This window comes from Crocodylus siamensis, chromosome 8 (assembly GCF_052110815.1).
Source record: "Crocodylus siamensis isolate JL-2025a chromosome 8, ASM5211081v1, whole genome shotgun sequence".
Lineage (NCBI taxonomy): Eukaryota > Metazoa > Chordata > Crocodylia > Crocodylidae > Crocodylus > Crocodylus siamensis.
In genome coordinates, this window is record NC_143402.1 from 53,609,705 (window position 1) to 53,627,317 (window position 17,613).

The window sequence follows — 17,613 nt, forward strand, 5'->3', positions numbered from 1 at the left end:
GTGCTGTTAACAAGGATGTTATCTCTGGAGACACAAAGCCACAGTTTGAGAACTGAAACTAAGCATCACCACAGAGATGTTCAGTGGGATCTTCACTCTAGATGTTTAATGGGAGCTTCATGCTTGTGAGTCATGACACAAAAGTGTGTGGCAAGAATATATGAAAGGGTCAACAACAAACTTTAAAAATGGGCTCTCCTTTAAAGGAGAAAAACATAGGAAGCCATGGGTATTCCTTTGCAGCCTGCAAGGGGCTGCTTGGGACCCTACACATGCCCTACCTTGCCCCACACACCCAACCCTGTCCCACACGCTGGGGGGCTGGGTGGGGGCAGCACGTTGGGACTGGCCATCAATGTTTACAAATGGGTCCTGGTGCAAAAATAGTTGAAAACCACCACTTTTTACTTTTTACCCAGCACTGCGTCCCATTGGGTAGAGCAGTTTTCTTTAATCTATACCGATCTATAGAGGAGTCTCTGGCAACTGCATAAGATTGGGTCCCTAATACAGTCTGTTGTGACCTATTTATAAAACTTTTCTAAAAAGCTTGCATGAATATATTGTCTCAAATAGTATATAATTAGACGTTATAATCCCTGTTCCATGATGACATCTTTGAGCTTTAACACATCTTAAATTAAAACAATTTTTATATAGGTTTATTTTTTTAAAGAGCATCTTAATCTTTTTTTAAGTAAAAAAAACCAAATTAAATAAAATCCAATTTTTATTTTTTTTAAATCAATGATTTTTATCCACCCTGAGATGCAGCCCAGCCCTGGTCTTAGGGCCACAGAGGCGGCAGCAGCCTGGAGCAGAGGGCTGTGCCATGGAGCTGTTGGGCATGAGTGTGATGCTGGAGGGGGTTTCTGTACTTGCCCTTGGCTACTGCCAGCCTCAGGGTCTGATCATTTGGGATTATGAATGGACTTGAAGGTCACTGCTGGATGGGGAAGCACTAAGAGACAGAAAACTCTGGTTGCCCCCACATCCAGGCTCCATAGCCACATATACCCCTTCCCTCCAAGATTGTGGCCAGTCCCTTTGGTAACCTGGCTTCTGCAACATCTTCGGAACATAAGACTAGCTCAGACCCAGGTCCCTCCTGCTCTTCTCCTGTGCCCTACAGCAACAGGCAGCAGAGGCTGACAGGACTTTAAACATGTAGGCGATTTCCTGGGCCAGGCCCACCAAGTAAATGATAAGCCCCCTTTAGTACTGGCAGCTTCTAGTGATGTGTTACTGAATGCTTGAGACAAATAATAATGAAAATAGGGACAGGAGTGGAGGTCAAAGCACTTCATAACAAGAGTGCCTAGAGGGGAAACTGAGCAGAGCACACCACAGAGGCTGACAGGGAGAGAGAACAGGGTCTGACTGGTAGGTATGTATTATATCAGTCGCTGTTAACTGATATAACTTAGACGAGTTTAAACAGGTAGACTTTAAAGTGATATTTACATCCCTAATACATAATGTCTCCACTGCACAGGAGAATAAAAAATTGGAAATGAGCTCATCAAAGAAGAGGAAGGTGGATGCTGAATGCCGAATATTCAACAAAGAATGGACTTCTAAATATTTTTTTATTGATGTGGGTGGAAAACCTGCGTGCTTAATTTGCAAAGAAAGCATGGCAGTGTTCAAAGAATACAATTTGAATCGGCAGTTTGAAAGCAAGCATGCATCCAAATATAAGAACTTGTCTGCCAAAGTAAAAGCAAAGAAAACTGAGGAGATGGTTGCTGGAATGCAGAAAGAGCAAACAAAGCACAGGATGGAATCAGCACAGGATGGAATTATGAGAACAAGCTACGAGATTGCACACACAGTCCTCAAGAACAGCAAACCATTCTCTGAAGGAGAATTTATAAAGGAATGTCTGGTTGTCTCTGCCACAATATTGTGCCCAGAAAAGATCAAGCTGTTTGAGAACATTTGCTTATCAAGGCAAACAATTGAGAGACGTGTCGAGGATATCTCTAAGAACCTGGACCTGCAGTTGAAAAGGAAGATCAATAATTTCTCATATTTTGCATTGGCACTCCAGGAAAGTTGTGGTGTCAAGGACCCAGCCCATTTCTTGATTTTTATTCGTGGTATCAGCAAAAATTTTGAGCTCACAGAAGAACTGGCATCAGTACAGTCCATGGAAGGCACAACAACTGGAAAAGATTTACTGGAGGCAGTAAATCAATGCATGTCAAAATTAGAAGTGGAATGGAAAAAAATGGTGAGTGTGACTATCAACACAAGTCCAAACTTGACAGACAAACACACTGGATTGGTGAAAAGTATTCAAGACCAAGTCAAAGAAACAAATCCAGAACAGACCATTATTTTTCTGCATTGCATTATTCATCAAGAGGCCCTCTATAGAAGTGTTCTAAAACTGAGCACTGTTGTGGACACAGTTACAAAACTGGTCAACTACATTCCAGTAAAAGGATTAAACCACAGACAATTTGTACCTCTGCTTGAGGAATCTGAATCTGAGCACACAGATGTCCTGTATCATACCAGCGTAAGATGGCTTAGTTTGGGTAAAGTTTTGAAAAGTGTGTGGAAACTGAGAGCTGAGATTTGTTTGTTTTTGAACGCAGAAGAAAAAGATTCAGCTTTCCCACAGCTGAATGATGCGGATTGGCTCTCTGATTTTGCATTTGCTGTTGATATTGTGGGCCACATGAATGATCTGAATTCAATAGTACACAGGAAGGGGCTTTTTGCCCATGATTTGCATTTTAGTGTGAAGTCATTTATGACGAAGTTACTCCTTTTCTCCCACCAGATAGGAAACAAGGAGTTCAGCAATTTTCCTACATTGCAGCAGATAACTGTTTGTGATCAAAATCTGGAAAAGTACATGTCATCCCTACTCAACTTGCATGCTGAATTTTCACACCAATTTGAGGATTTTCAAATGATAGAAAATGACCTGTCTCTGGTTTCCAAACCTTTTACCTCTGATGTTGACAATGCTCCATCTGAGCTCCAGCTTGAGCTCATTGACCTGCAGTGTGATGCATTGCTTGTACAGCAATTCAAATCAGTGCCGCTTCCTAGGTTTTTTGCATTTCTCAATGAACAGAACTTTCCAAAGATCAAGGCTCATGCCCAGAAGATGCTTGTGGTGTTTGGATCAATGTACATATGTGAGCAGACATTTTCTGTGATGAAAGTCAGTAAATCAAATCTCAGGTTTTCAGTGAGCGATGACCAATTTGCAGGAGTGGTCCGCATAGCAACAACAGAGATGATGCCTGACTTTGATTCTTTGGTTAATTCACATTCAAGGCTTCATTTTTAGGGGTCTACTAAACTCAAGGATGTGGCTGGCTGATTTTGTGGTCAGATTACAAGGCTGGCTACTATTTTCATAGGCTGGGCATGGCACAATCTCCCCACACCTCTGGCCAAAGAGCCCGAGCAGTTTGCCTCTCCCTGCAGAAGAGCAGGATGGGCGGGGGCCTGCAAGCCCACCAAAATCAGAGAGCCCACCATTTTTTATAGAGCCTGCCTGAAATCACAGTTTCCACAAAAATCACAATTTCGGTAGGTCCCTATTCATCCTTCCCATTGAGTGAGTTTGTTTTTCTTTAACCTGTTTTTTCAATATACAAGAGTAAGACTTGTTTTGAGCCTTCATGCAATCACCTATATATACACTACTCAAAAAAACATAAATCAGGACACAAAATATTTTTTTAAATAAAATTAAAATATTTTACAGTAGTTTGATTTTTAGTGTAAGATTTACTCTTTATCTATAATTTGTTACAAATGATGTCTTTTGAAAGATTTTTATGTGCATGGCCCTCAACAGCTCACCAAAACTCGTTAAGGGGCCTCTAGCCCAAATAGGTGCTCAGCCCTGCCCTCCTCAGCCTGGAAGAAACAGAAGGCAGCCGTTCCCTCCTGCCCCTGCCCCTGCCCCTGCCCCTGCCCCTGCAGGATGCTGGCTCTGGGGTGGAGCACCCTGAGCCCATGTGTCTCCTGGAGATACTGCTGCCTCCCCAGCCCAGGTCTGAGAGGGACCATTTTTTTATGGAGGGGAGGAGGGATTGGGAAAGTGCCCCAACACTGAGTATGTTTAATTCCTCAAGGGTGAAAGGGAGGCACTATGTGAGGGGAAGGGGTTTATTTATAATGTCTTTAGAGGAGAGGAAAATACCCCAGACTGGCTCCCCCCCAGCTCTAGCAATGATTCCTTCCAAAGGGGCAGTTGTGGCAGTTGCCCCTCAGCCCTGGGGGATTGGAGCTGCGCAGCCCTGGTCTGGGGACTTGACCCCCTCCGTCCATGGCAGGGGTGGGGAGAGCTGGGGCGGTTTGTCCTGTTACCTTTGGGGCAGACCCCAGTGGGGGAAGGGAAAGTCACCCTCCTCTCCGGCCCCAGGGAGCTGCCCTCCTGCCTCTGGGGTGTCGGGCTCCATGGAGGCCATGAGGAGAAATGGTTCCCACATGAACTACTCTGGGGGGCCCAGGGCCATGGACATTGGGCATTGGTATCACAGACCTGAGACCTCTCTCCAGGTCAGAGCCTGAGAAACCCATGTTCTCCCCACTGTGTCCTTGGCTGGGCAGAAGTGCAGGGGATGTGGAGCTGCACACCAGGGAGGCCCTTTCCGTCCTCAGTAAAGCTGCTTGCTTCTCATGGACGTCCCTGGCCATGCCCGCTCCATTCAGCTCAGCTTCCCATGCTCCCAGGTCAGGGCTGGGCTGCCTGGAATAGCCTAGAGAGCTGGGCTCTAAGTCACCCCCCACCATCTCCTTGCTTATCAGCCCTGGGGACATGGGGAGTCTGAACCAGTGAGACAGAAATAAAAGGCAGCAGCTCCTGGCTTTATCCTTCCTCGTGGGGATGCAGCAGTCCAAGAGGAACTGGGCTCTGTCATGGCTGTGGCCTCTTAAGGTTTGACCTCCTCAGCCATGTGCCCAGGGCCGCACTGGAGCTGCAGTTGTCCACTGCCCCTTCCTTCCCCTTAAACCACATCACACAAAAAGACCCAGGAATGGTTTCTGGGGGACATGAGCAGGGCCCCTATCCGGTGGATCAGGATCTGGCCTTGGCGCCTCTCACCCGGTCCATATGGTCGGCCCCTGCAGGAGCGAGGTCCCCTGTGGGGCAGCCGGGCCCCTCCTCAGCCTTTGCCTCCTGTCCCACCCCATCGCAGGGACGCGTGTGAGGTCTCGGGTGGCTGGAGGACGGGAGGCTGTTCCTCCCAGCCGGGCCCCAAAGGTCTCCGCACCCGCTTGGGGCTGGGCTTCCCTGTGCTGAAGGGGCTTGTCCTGGCGACAGATACGGGTGAGCAGGTCCCCGTTGTGCTGGCGCGGGTCAGACCCGCGTGCCTTCAGCCTGCAGGTCGCGAGGGGCCGGAGGGCCGGCATTGCACGGGAGCCCTGGGCTGCGCCCCGCTCCCGGAAACAGGAACCTGGGATGCGTCACTGACGTGGCCCCGGCCCGGGGACCATGGGGAGCACGGCACGTGCACGCACACGCGTGACCCCGCGCACGGATGCAGAACGGAGTCGCACAGGCCGGCAGCCACACGCACGTGCACACTGGCAAGCACAAGCAGGCGAGGCCCCGTCCGCAGGCGCGCAGGCACGTCTCCCCACCACCCGCACACGCGTGGACACAAGTGATCGAGCCCACGGGCATACACACGTACATGCGAGAATGCTGAAGAACACCTGCACGCGCACCGTGCTCGTGCACACGCCGCTGCGGCAGCCCGGGAAAGAACGGGTTAACGCGGCCCCGGGCGGGGCGGGGAGAAGGGAGCGACCATCGAGCCGCTGTCCTCCGAGATCACCAGAGCGGCGGAGGCTGCTCTCCGCGCCCCGCAGGAGGCGGGCCGCTGCTGGATCTGGCCGCGCTGCGCAGTGACGTCAGACCCCGGCGCTCGGTCCCGCCGCCGGCGCACAGGTGACGCCCGCAGCAGCGGGAGGGCCCAGAGTGTCAAGCCCGGCGCCGAGGAGCTGCGGCATCTCTGCGAGGGCGCCCGGCGGGTCCCCCCGGTCCGGGGCCGTGAGGGGACAGAACTGCACCGGCACCGCCGGGTGGTAGAGCGGGAGCGCGACGCCGGTGCACCTGAGGACCCTGAAGGGAGATCCTTTGGGAGCTCCATTTGGGACGAGCCGTAGGGCAGTGACATGGGTCCCAGCCCCCGCGCTGGTGTCCAGGCCGAGGCTGTGACTGATGCCCGAGGGAATCCAGATGCTTTGTGATTCCAGGATCTGGCGAGCAGTCCCTGTGCGTGGCACTGCGATGCTTCGCTCTCTTACGTTTCCTGTTTCCAGGTCGATGAGTCCAGCCTGCACCAGCCAAACCCAGGCCACTGCGGATTCACGTTCCCCCTTCCTGCCCCTGCCCTTCACTTCCCCTCCTCCTGGGAATACAGCAGAGATGGCTGCAGCAGCCCCAGCTCTGGTAAGATTACATACATACGGGGGCACTGAATTCCTTCTGTTTCCAGGCCTGGGTGTGATGTCCTGCATGTGAAACTATTCATGGCAACTGTTTATGTCAACACGTTTTCCCTGGGGAGGTGTCTAGGAGAAAATAGTTAATTCCTAAGATCATTGCTGCTTTAGCTAGGGCATCAGTTCCCTCTATATAAAGAAACCCTGTGCTGTGTCAACACCTGGGGATTTCTGGGGAATCTGTACCAACTGAGCGGTGGACTGTTTCACATCCGTGTCCAGCGTAGCCTGGCTGGCAAATCTTTAGAGTGCAGAAGAAGGCACAGGATTCTAGGGGGCTGGCTGAGGCTGGAGCAGAAAGGACTAACTGTGTATCACTTGTGACTGCAGCTCCAGGAGGCCTTTGAGGATGTGGCGCTGTACTTCACCCAGAAGGAGTGGGAGCTGATGGAAGACAGAGACAAGATGCTTTACCAGGACCAGATGCTGAGGAATTACCAAGCTCTTGTTTCTTTGGGTAAAGTTCTGTTTCTTGCTTTTCCCTGGAGCTGGGGGAGTTCAGGAATATCCCCTTCCTCTCCTGGTTTTTATTATACTCTTCTCATGGAGTTTGAGCTGCTGGCTTAAATCTGGCTTCTCCTCACTGCTGTCATTGATCAAGTTGTTATACCCAAGATCATAAAATTATAGAAAGTTAGGGTTGGAAGGGTCTGCAGGTCATCTAATCCAACCCCTGCTCAAAGCAGGACCAGCCACAACTAGATCATCCCAGCCAAAGCTTTGAAAACCTCCAAGGATGCAGCTTCAGTCACCTCTCTGGTAGCCTGTTCCAGTGTTTTACTACCCTCCTACCAAGAAAATTCTTTCTAATGTCTAACCTAAACTTCCTTTGCTGCAACTTGACAGAACAAGGAGCAATGGTCTCATCTGCCACCACTGAGAATAGTCTGACTCCATCCTTTTTCACACACCCCTTCAGGTAATTGAAGGCTGCTATTAAGTCCCCCCTCAGTCTTTTCTTCTTTAGGCTAAATAAGCCCAGTTCCCTCAGTCTTTCCTCATAAGTCATGTGCCCCAGCCTCCAAACCATTTTTGTTGCTCTCCTCTGGACTCTCTCCAATTTGTCCACATCCTTTCTGTAGGGAGGGTGAGGGGCAAAATTGAACACAGTACTCCAAATGTGGCTTCACCAGTGCTTAATAAAAGGGAATAATCACTTCCCTTGACCTATTGGCAGCACACTCAACAGTGTAGCCCAGTATGCCACTTGTCTTCTTGGCAACAAGGGCACACCGCCAGCTCATATTCAGTTTATTGTCCACAGTAACCCCCCAGTTCCCTTTCTGCAGAGCTGCTGCCCAGCCAGTCAGCCCCCAGCCTGTACTGGTGCCTGGGATTGTTTTGCCCTAAGTACAGGACTTTGCACTTGTCCTTGTTGAAGCTCATGAGATTCCTTTTGGCTTAATCTTCCAATTTGTCTAAGTCCCCCTGAATCCTAGCCCTACCCTCCAGCATATTTACTACTCCCCCCAGCTTGTTGTCATCTGCAGATTTACTGAGGGTGCATTCTATACCATCTACCAGGCCATTGATGAAGACACTGAACAAAACCAACCCCAGGACTGACCCCGGGGCACTCCACTTGATACCAGCTGCCAGCTAGACATTGAGCCATTTATTACTACTCTCTGAACTGGGTGCTTCAGACAGTTTTCTATCTGCCTTACAGTCTATTCATCCAGCCCATACTTCCTCAGCTTGCCTGCAAGAATGTTGTGGGAGACAGTATCAAAAGCCATGCTAAAATCAAGTTATACTACATCCACCGGTCTCCCCACATCCACAGAGCCAGTTGCCTCATCATAGAAGGCAGTCAGGTTATTTCAGGTTGTTCAGGCATGACTTGCCCCTGGTGAATCCATACTGACTGTTTCTAATCACCTTTTTCTTCTTTAGCTGTTTAGAAATGGGTTCCTTGAGGACCTGCTCCATGATTTTTCCAGGGACTGAGGTGAAATTGACTGCTCTGTAGTTCCCTGGATCCTTCTTCTGTTTCTTAAATATGGACACTTTTCCAATCATCCAGGACTTCTCCAGATTGCCACGACTTTTTCTGAGATGATAGCCAATTGGTCTGCAGTCACATCAGCCAACTCCCTAGCACTCTTGGGTGTATCCCTTCCATGGATTTGTACACATCCAGCTTTTCTAAGTTGTGTTCTTTCAGCACTGGGCTGCTCACCTTCTCCCCAAATTGTGCTGCCAGGTGCAGTAGTCTGGGAGCTACCCTTGCTTGTGAAGGTGGAGATAAAAAAGGCGTTGAGCACTTTAGCCTTTTTACACCCTCTGTTACAAGGTTGCCTCCCCTGTTCAGTAAGGGACCTATACTTTCCCTGACCCTCCTCTTATTGCTGACATATTTGTAAAAACCCTTCTTGTTACTCTTCATATCCCTTGCTAGCTGCAACTCCAGTTGCGCTTTGGCCTTTCCGACTTCTTCCCTGCATGCCCAAGTAATGCTCTTATATTCTTCCCTACTAATTTTTCCAAGTTTCCACTTTTTATAAGTTTCCTTCTTGTGATTTAGTTTACTGAAGAGTTCCCTGCTAAGCCAAGCTGGTCTTCTGCCATACTTGCTAGTCTTCCTGCACATCAGGATGGTTTGTTCCTGCACTCTCAGTAAGCCGTCTTTAAAGTACAGGAGAAAACAAAGAAGTTCCTCTGAACTTGGAGTCCGGTTTACTGGGATATTATCAATCGGGCTCCATGACCAAGAGCAGGTGCATGCAGCAGAGAATACACGTTTTCTCTGCTCTGAGAGCGGGGGTGGGGGGAACCAAGGCCATACTCTGCGTTTATTGAAGTATAACAATAGACTTAATAAACTAAATCATTACTAATAAATTGTTCTCATGCAGTACAGAATACCTTATGTTCTTATATATCTATGTTAAACTTACATTCACACACAAATGCACGTGCACACACACACGCATACTATAGCAGCAAAAGTTGTTCTGCAGACATTAAGATGCTACCAAGTTCAGTTGCTCAATTTGATTTGGTGGCCAGCCAAATCAAGTGTGAAGATGAATAAAGCCTGGTGTTGTTGGACGTGCATATTGAGACTCTATTCTTGCAGAGCGATCACCCAAAGACTCTATCTTGCTTATCTTACTTATTCTTTTCACTATTTCACACATACCACATTCATACCACAAACAGAAACATGTTAAACATCAAATATAGTGGAGTTTCATAACCTTTAGGAGGCCTATGTGCTGCATTACAACATTTTTGATCTATAAACCTTTAAGTATGACCTATAAAATAGACTAACTTGTAAACTGAGAAGCATGACCTTTAAAATATTAAAAATAGTTCTAACTTATGCTAAGAAAATAAGCTATGCTAAATACATGGAGTCGACTTATGTTAAGTGTAAAAAATTAAATGATAAACAAACCGTGTAAGCAGCAACGATAAAGCTTTATTGTAATATTGAATGATTTAAGTATAATTTAAGCCCCAACAAAGATCACTGTGCCTCTGCCCACCTTCCATTGTGCTACCAGGAGTTTTATACCTATTAGATACCTCTGAGTAGGTTGATGCTTTATATCTCATACAGCCATTCTTCTGTTTTTCTGGGTGACAAGAGCCATCATCTCTGCCTGGAGTGCCTTCTTGATACTAAATGTCCACCTTCCCTGTTCCTTCAAGGTCCCCTCAGAACATTTGAGTCCTTTGGATCCATTCCTCAAATCCCAAATGGGGACTGAGTGAAGAGTAACCAAGCATAATTACCCTTCATGCACTTCCCCAAAACAGGATATAGAGGTCCCGCACCTGACTTGATCTGCCGCATCCAGCGAGGGGAGGTGGAGCTCTGGGTCTATGAGGATGAGGACCATGGAGAAAGGACATGGTCTGAAGGCTTGTCCCCAGGTGAGTCATAGCCATTATTCCCTTACCCCTGCCTCACCACTGCTCATAACCAGTGATGGGGAGAGCTAGGACCCTGCAAACCTGCTCTGAGCTGCTATCCCAAGGCACTGACCTTGGACAACTTTCCCCGATCTATGTTGTCTAGGCATGTACGTGTTCCCAGTCCTTGCAATTCAATGATGTTGGCACAGACAATGATTCCCTTCTTAGAGCTTCTGGGTGAAATCCAAATAGCCCCCTTCTCTGGAATTTGAGGCCTGGGCACCTTGATGAGGATCTCTGTAGGATGGGCAGCAGCTACACTCCAGTCCAAGGTGCCCATACCTCTGCAGAGTCCTCTGATAAGGCATGATGAGGTGTATGGCCCCTGGTGACATTCACTTAATGGCACAACAGATCCTGTTCCCTGATCCCAACAATTGTGCCTCCTGCCCTGCTACACTTGCATGGCAGGGTGTGAGATTTTTAGGATTGGGGAACAGATCCCAGTCATGTTATTACCACTTGCCAGAGCAAGGGGAGCCTAAGATCGCAATCTTGGGCTCCCCCTGCCCTGGCAAGTAGAAATCTGTGTTGTTATACCCAAGATGTCTCTGGGGGCTCTTATTTTATCCACAGAAGGCAAGAGAAGCCAAAGCAAGTTCTCCAAACTATACTTCTGCCTACTGGGATCTGCTCAGTCAGGCGATATTAACAAGAGCAGCTACATCCAGTAGAGAATACAAAGACATTCTCAGTGCTAGGTGGCAAGGTCTCAGGGCCCTCAGAATCCGTCCTCAGGGTTTGAGGAAAGTTTCAGACTCCCGCCCCTCTGTCTTGGTGTGGGGGAGTTAGATCCAGTTCAGGTTCTGATTTCTGTATTTCCGCCTGTTTCTCTAAGATGAGGATCTCTTGGCCAATTGAGTAGGGAGCCGGGAAACTGAGTCATGGCTTATAACCATTTTTCTTTCCTAAGGTCACCTTATTAGCATGGGGTGTGATCCCTGGCCTGTGCATCTCAACTCCCTTGAAACTGGCCCTCACCATCTGCTTCTCTCACATTCTAATGATTCAGACTGAGCTGCTTTGGGATCAGAGGATTTGGGAGGAGGAATGTAGTGACACTTCCAGCACAGCCAAAGGGGTGAGGGGTGTTCAGGACTCCCCAGCTATGTCCAGTCAACAGGTGTGGTCTTGGGGTTGAGGCTGACAACTGACTGATTGTTGGTTACAGCTTTGAAACTGCACTGGAGCCCATCCCACAGCCATGACATACAGCTGGAATTCTGCCATACATTAAGTTAATGGGGTCATGGAAGCCTACCACAAAATCATTACACGTTTTGTGGTTTAGCTCATTTAATCACACCACTGCTTGCCTGAATCTGTGACTGGGTTGCTATTTTAGATTAGATTAACTGACTAGAGACCTCAAGTCCACATGGAAGTTAACCTTCAAAGTCTTTGTTCTGTTGCAGGTTCTTCTCACACGGAGGACACCTGGTACTTGTTGGCAGAGGAAAATTCAATGGATTTATTCCTCAGATCAGGCACTTCTCTACAGGCAGGTAGGAAGCAGAGCTTTGCTCCTTCCAGAATGGAGAGCTAGAGATCTTATATTAAACCTGGCTCATCAGCTTCTAATCTTCCCCTTTCAGAAATGTTTCCTTGTGGGACAAGGGCTGACATCATTTGGATTTTATTTTTAAGCCTAGCAGCCCTTAGAGCTTGCTTATACCACAGCAGCAGTGTTGTATCCCAGAGAGAACTATGCTCAGCATCCCTCACACACCCCTGCCTGCTGACACACAAGACTTGAAGTTTGCCAGCAAGGCTGCTTCAGACCTGTTGTCAGGTACTATTCTTAGGACTGCCAAAGACTCAGAGCTGACGAGCAAGCACTGAGGAGGAGCCCCAAGCAGGCTCACAGGTTCACTTATGAGTCTAAAGCATGGCAGGACTCTAGGGTGCATGGGGAAGCTCTATCTTTTCCAATCCCCCCAGTGCTGTTGTATAGACAAGTCCTTAGAGAGCCTCATTCTTCCTCTGGTCTCACCCTCGGCCCTAGTCAGCATGGAACCAGTCCGATCATTTGCTAGTGCACTCATGCTACCTGTATCTCCTTTTAAGAGGTCCAAAACAGTGTAGTTCTCTTTGCTTAGACTGGGTTTTAGTTTGGGACAGAACCACTGGGAAACTGAAACTGAAGTTGATTAGGGTACTAGTGAATTCATACACTGACCTGCTTCTCCATCCCTTGCAATGTGGCCACTTGGCGTTTGACCTCTTGAGTATTCAAGTGCCTAGACCTGGCCCTACTCTGGGGTCTGTTCAGGACAGGGGAATAGCTGTGCACAAGAGCTCATCTCTGGTTGTCTTCTCTATCCAGCAGGTGCCAGGATATTGAACCCAGCTGAGGAGGAGCCTGAACCAGTTAAAAACCAGCTTCCTATGCAATGGGCACAGAAAACCATTGAGCCCCAAAAGAGCCCTGTGCAGAGAGACCCAGGGAGCCATGAGTACAGCATCCATAGCAGGGAGGTGTTATATATCTGTGGGGAATGCGGAAAGAGCTTTAGTAATGAAAAGGAGCTTGAGTTGCATGGACGGACTCACAGTAAAGAGCTGGCCCACTCCTGCGGCCAGTGTGGAAAGAGCTTCAGGTACAGATACCGCCTTGTGGAGCACCAGAGAACACACTCTGGGGAGCGCCCCCATCTCTGCCTGGAGTGTGGGAAGACCTATGCCCGTCTGGACCACCTTCGCGTCCACCAGCGTGTGCACACCGGGGAGAAACCGTACCGCTGCACCCAATGTGAGAAGAGCTTCAACCACCTGTTCCACCTCCAAGTCCACCAGCGTGTGCACACAGGGGAGAAGCCGTACCACTGCAGGGACTGTGGGAAGAGCTTTAATGACCCATCCTACCTCCGTGTGCACCAGCGTCTGCACACTGGGGAACAGCCATACCACTGTGCTGTGTGTGGAAAGAGCTTCTCCCAGAGCTCTTCACTTGCCAAGCACCAGCTTGTCCACAACACAGAGAGGATGCACCACTGTGGGGACTGCGGGAAGAGCTTCAATAACCCGTACTACTTCCGTGTCCACCAGCGTGTGCACACGGGGGAGAAGCCACACCCTTGTCCCCAGTGCCAGAAGAGCTTCAACAACCTATCCTACCTGCGTGTCCATCTTCGCCTGCACACCGGGGAGAAGCCGTATGGCTGCAGTGAGTGCGGACGGAATTTCAGGCACAGAACGTCCCTCATCAACCACCAACGCGTGCACACAGGGGAGAAGCCATACCATTGCACTGAATGTGGAATGAGCTTCCGGATTAGCTCATCTCTCACCAACCACCTGCGCGTGCACACTGGAGAGAAGCCATATGGCTGTCCTGAGTGTGGAATGAGCTTCCGGCATAGCTCCTCCCTCACTGATCACCAGCGTCTGCACACAGGGGAGAAGCCCTACCATTGTGTGCAGTGTGGGCTCAGCTTCCGGCATAGCTCCTCTCTCACCAACCACCAGGGAACCCATGGACCAGTCCCTCACGGCTCACATGAATCCATTTCTGCCACCTCCCCCTCTTACCTGCAGCCTGTGACCTGTGGGGAGATGTCCAGTGCCTGTCCTGAGATGACTTTGTCTCTTCATTCCTCTGGCACTGAGTTTGCATGGTCGTGAGAATGCAAGGTGGTCTGCCAGGAGTCTAAATAGGCCACAGTTGGATTTACAGGTCACATCTGGGCCAGAGAACACAAGTGAGCTTAGGGCTGTGCCAGATAGGTCCTAGTTTCTCCTGGGTCAGTTGTCTGTGTTGCACCTAAGGATGCCCTGTTGCATGGCTCCACGGCAGACACAGAAACCATTTCTTTTACTTTGTGTTCAACTTCTTTGTAACTTAATATTGTGCGGGAGGGAGGAGAAGTTGGGAAGTCTGTCAAGGGATTGGGGGATTATAGCTGTAGCTGCTCTGCCAGAGATGGGGTGCAGGCTTGTCGGGGGAGAAGGAAGTAGTGGTGATAGTAGTTAGGAGGGGAGCATGAGGGTGGTGTTCAGAAATGTCTCTTGCCTTGGGATGAGAGCAGTGGTTAGGATCTGTGGCATCATTTGCTTGCATTAAGTGGGGGGTTGGAGCTCTTGCATTCTGGAATATTGTGCGAGGATCCTGTGTGTTGGCTGCTTATTGTAAGCTACTCTGAGCCTTTTGGCTATGGCAATATGTGATTCTAATAAATAAATTGCTGTTGTCAGCCTTCCTTGGGAGGGGTTTCTCCCTGCCACTGCCAGGAAAGCAGCTTCCCCTGGGGAGACTCAGGCCCCCTGCATTACAGTTTCTCCTGTTGCCTTTAGCCATGCCCAACAGTGTAGATGCAGCCTGGACCAGGGGAGAAATTGGCTGCACTGCCTCAGATGACCTGGGCTGAAGCAGAGCAGCACTGTCCTCTGTTGGCAGAGTTATATTGATGCCATAGACTTTGCTAGAGCTGCTGGTTCAGTAGGGGAGGAGGTTTGAGAAGTTTCACATACCTGCCTGAGCTAACCATGTGTGCACAACCCATGTCCCCAGCACCTGCCCCACTCTGCTTTGCCTCCTCCATCCCCTCCCAGTGCATAAGAAGGGCTATGGCGTGGGTCAGACCATAGGTCCATCTTGCCTGTCATATGCCCTTGCAAAGCTAAAGTACTCTTCCCCTGCCTTCCCAGCCAGGAACATCAGGCTCTCACTGGCCTCTCACCTGTTGTCTCCCATTGCTCTGATCCTCACTGCCAAGTATTTGCATTTTCACAGGCCTGTATTTTGTATATTGGCTTCTATTCTACCCAGGAGAGCACACAATTCACTAGCAGACTCTCTCTATGCCTGGAGAAGGTTGTTTGTGCCCAAAAGCTTGCAAAGAACAATTTTCCCAACTATTTAATTGGTCTACTAGAAGATATCACAATGACCCAAAGAACCTTGTCTGCCAATGTCCTTAGACAAACACGGCTACAAGGAACAACCCCTCTCCCCCATCAGATTGGTATGAACTGGGGGCTTTTGCCTTCCTCTGTAGCAAGGGGTATGGCCCTCTACCCTGGACCTCTTAAGTAGATATTGGCAACATTTCATAGAAGCAGGTCATTGTCTGCCGTGTTTCCCCTGCTTTACCTGTGGCAGCTCTGAGGGTGGTATCTTGTATCAGGTTTGACTAAGCTTATGGAGAGTTTAGATCAGAGGTGGGCAAAATGTGGCCCATGGGCCAGATGTGGCCTGCCAGGCCATCTTATCTGGCCCACAGATTAATACTAATTTTCTAAACTTTTTATCTGCCCCTGGTTGCCTCTCATGCAGCCCTCAATGGTTTGCCAAAGCTCAATAAGTGGCCCTCCACCCGAAATAATTGCCCACCCCTGGTTTAGATGATGGATCTGTGAGCAGGGGCAGCAAACAGGACAAGCAGTTTGCAGGTAGTTTGCCTCCCCCTGCCCCCTTAGAAAGGAGAACCTTTCAGCTTGGTGTGAGGAAGCAGGGAAAAGGAACCCTTTGGGGTCAAGGAACAGTAAACAGGCCAGCAGCTTTCAGGCAAGTTCACTAGGGAAGGTATGCTTGGAAGAAGGGCACTAAAAGAGAAGAGGCACAGAAATGGCTGGAGGACATCTCAATGTCAGAGCTGCTGCCAGTGCCTCTGCTTGCACCTGTAAGGTTTCTGTCCAGGCAGGACCACTCACCATCACGGCTCCCACCCAGGTCCAGGTTTGGTGCTGTAGGGACTGTGGCTTGCAGGTTCCTTCCAATGACAGCCGGGGGGGAGAGTGCCTGCAGTGAGAGTGGTGCCTTCTGGTGGTGTCTCATGGGGCAGCAAGCAACAGAGCTACAGGAGGAGCTCTGAAGCATCTTCTGCCATGAGAAGTTCATTGATTCAGTGCTGGAGGAGACCTCTGGGACCGTGAAAGAAGAAATGCCAGAGGCAACACTGGAGAAGGAAGAAGATATGGATTTCCGGGAAGGTGGAAGCTGGAAGGTTTTGGCCTCTGGCAGTAGGCAGACAGCTTCACCTCCACCTGCAGCAGTTTGGAGAACAGACATGCAGCCCTAGAAAGAGAGGGTGAGCAACATGTTCTATTGGTGGAGGAGGACAGGCCAGGCCGCCTCAAGGTGGGAAGGATCAGAAGCAGCAATGGATGGTGGTACCTGGAGACTTCCTTCTGCAGGGGATAAAGGGACCCATCTGCGGACCTGACCCATTGTCACGGGAAGTTTGATGCTAGCTCAGATCCTGGATCCACATGTCACAGAGAAATTACCAAGACTCATCTGGCTCTCTGACTACTACCCCATCCTGCTCATTAGGCCTGTGTGAGTCGGCAGTGATCTGATCTGGCTTCAGATCTGGCCCCTTTGGATGGCCGTGGTCTGATCTGGAGCTCGGGACTGGGTTTCTGCCTTCGTCCAGCCAAAGCTTTGGAGCCACCTTGGAGATCAGGCCATAGAGTATAATGGGGAATCAATTAAATATCTATAACTTTTTTGTTTTTTGTCTGATTTGGATGCAACTTGCAGGGATGGTATCCTCTGCTGAGAGCATGAAGTCTGCCAAGTTTCAAGAAGATCGGTGCAGGGCTTTGGGGGGAACTATACCCCAAGTTCTTGTAACACACTGCTGTGACATAGTTTGGCTTTCAACACAGGCAGGTCAAAACTGCAGGGCTCGTAGCTCTTACTGAGGTCGCAAAACTGGTGCCATGGGTGACCCTGCACGTGTTAAGGCGCAGTGGGGTGACAGCTGCAGGGATGGTGGCCCCTGCTTTGACACCTGCCAGCTGTCGAGGAGATTGATGCAGGGGGTTCTGGGGCCCTGCTCCCCTAGCTGCTGACAGGCAAAACTCATGCCAAGACTGTCTGTCTTGGGGCAGTTGATTGTCTGTATTGAGTCTTTCCTCTTTTTAGCCTGGTTTTGTAGGTGCTAATTGATGCTCATTAAGTGGTTATGTAGTAGCTATGTTCTGTGTATGGAGCTGGTTGCTGAGCAAATGGTGATTGACTGGTAACTGGGAACACAGCAGCTTCGCAGCCAGGCCTGCAGCAGCGTCTCCCTCCCGTCCCGAGACAGACACAGTCGGTCCCACAGCACCCATGGTACCAGTTTTGCTTGTCCACAGCTTGAGAGGCAGTTCCCCCCAAACCCTGCACTGATCTTCTTGAAACTTGGCAGGCTTCATTCTCTCTGCAGAGTCTACCACCCCTGAAAAGTTCATCCAAATAGGACAAAA

General features: G+C 49.5%; 1 protein-coding gene across 2 annotated transcripts; it reads left to right on the plus strand.

Moving 5' to 3' along the window:
• Nucleotides 1–3,908: 3,908 nt before the first annotated feature.
• Nucleotides 3,909–17,596, plus strand: LOC149858582 (uncharacterized). 2 transcript variants are annotated; one of them, XM_090060117.1, is made up of 6 exons: nucleotides 3,909–5,608; nucleotides 6,307–6,436; nucleotides 6,820–6,946; nucleotides 10,261–10,377; nucleotides 11,835–11,924; nucleotides 12,746–17,596. In XM_090060117.1, the coding sequence occupies exons 1-6, from the start codon at nucleotides 5,520–5,522 to the stop codon at nucleotides 14,041–14,043; spliced, it is 1,851 nt and encodes a 616-aa protein (XP_089916243.1). In that variant the 5' UTR covers nucleotides 3,909–5,519; the 3' UTR covers nucleotides 14,044–17,596. The 2 variants fall into 2 exon arrangements, with proteins under 2 accessions (XP_089916243.1, XP_089916242.1); XM_090060116.1 differs by lacking the exon at nucleotides 3,909–5,608 and having other exon boundaries at nucleotides 5,619–6,436; nucleotides 12,746–17,595.
• The last annotated feature ends 17 nt before the right edge of the window (nucleotides 17,597–17,613 follow it).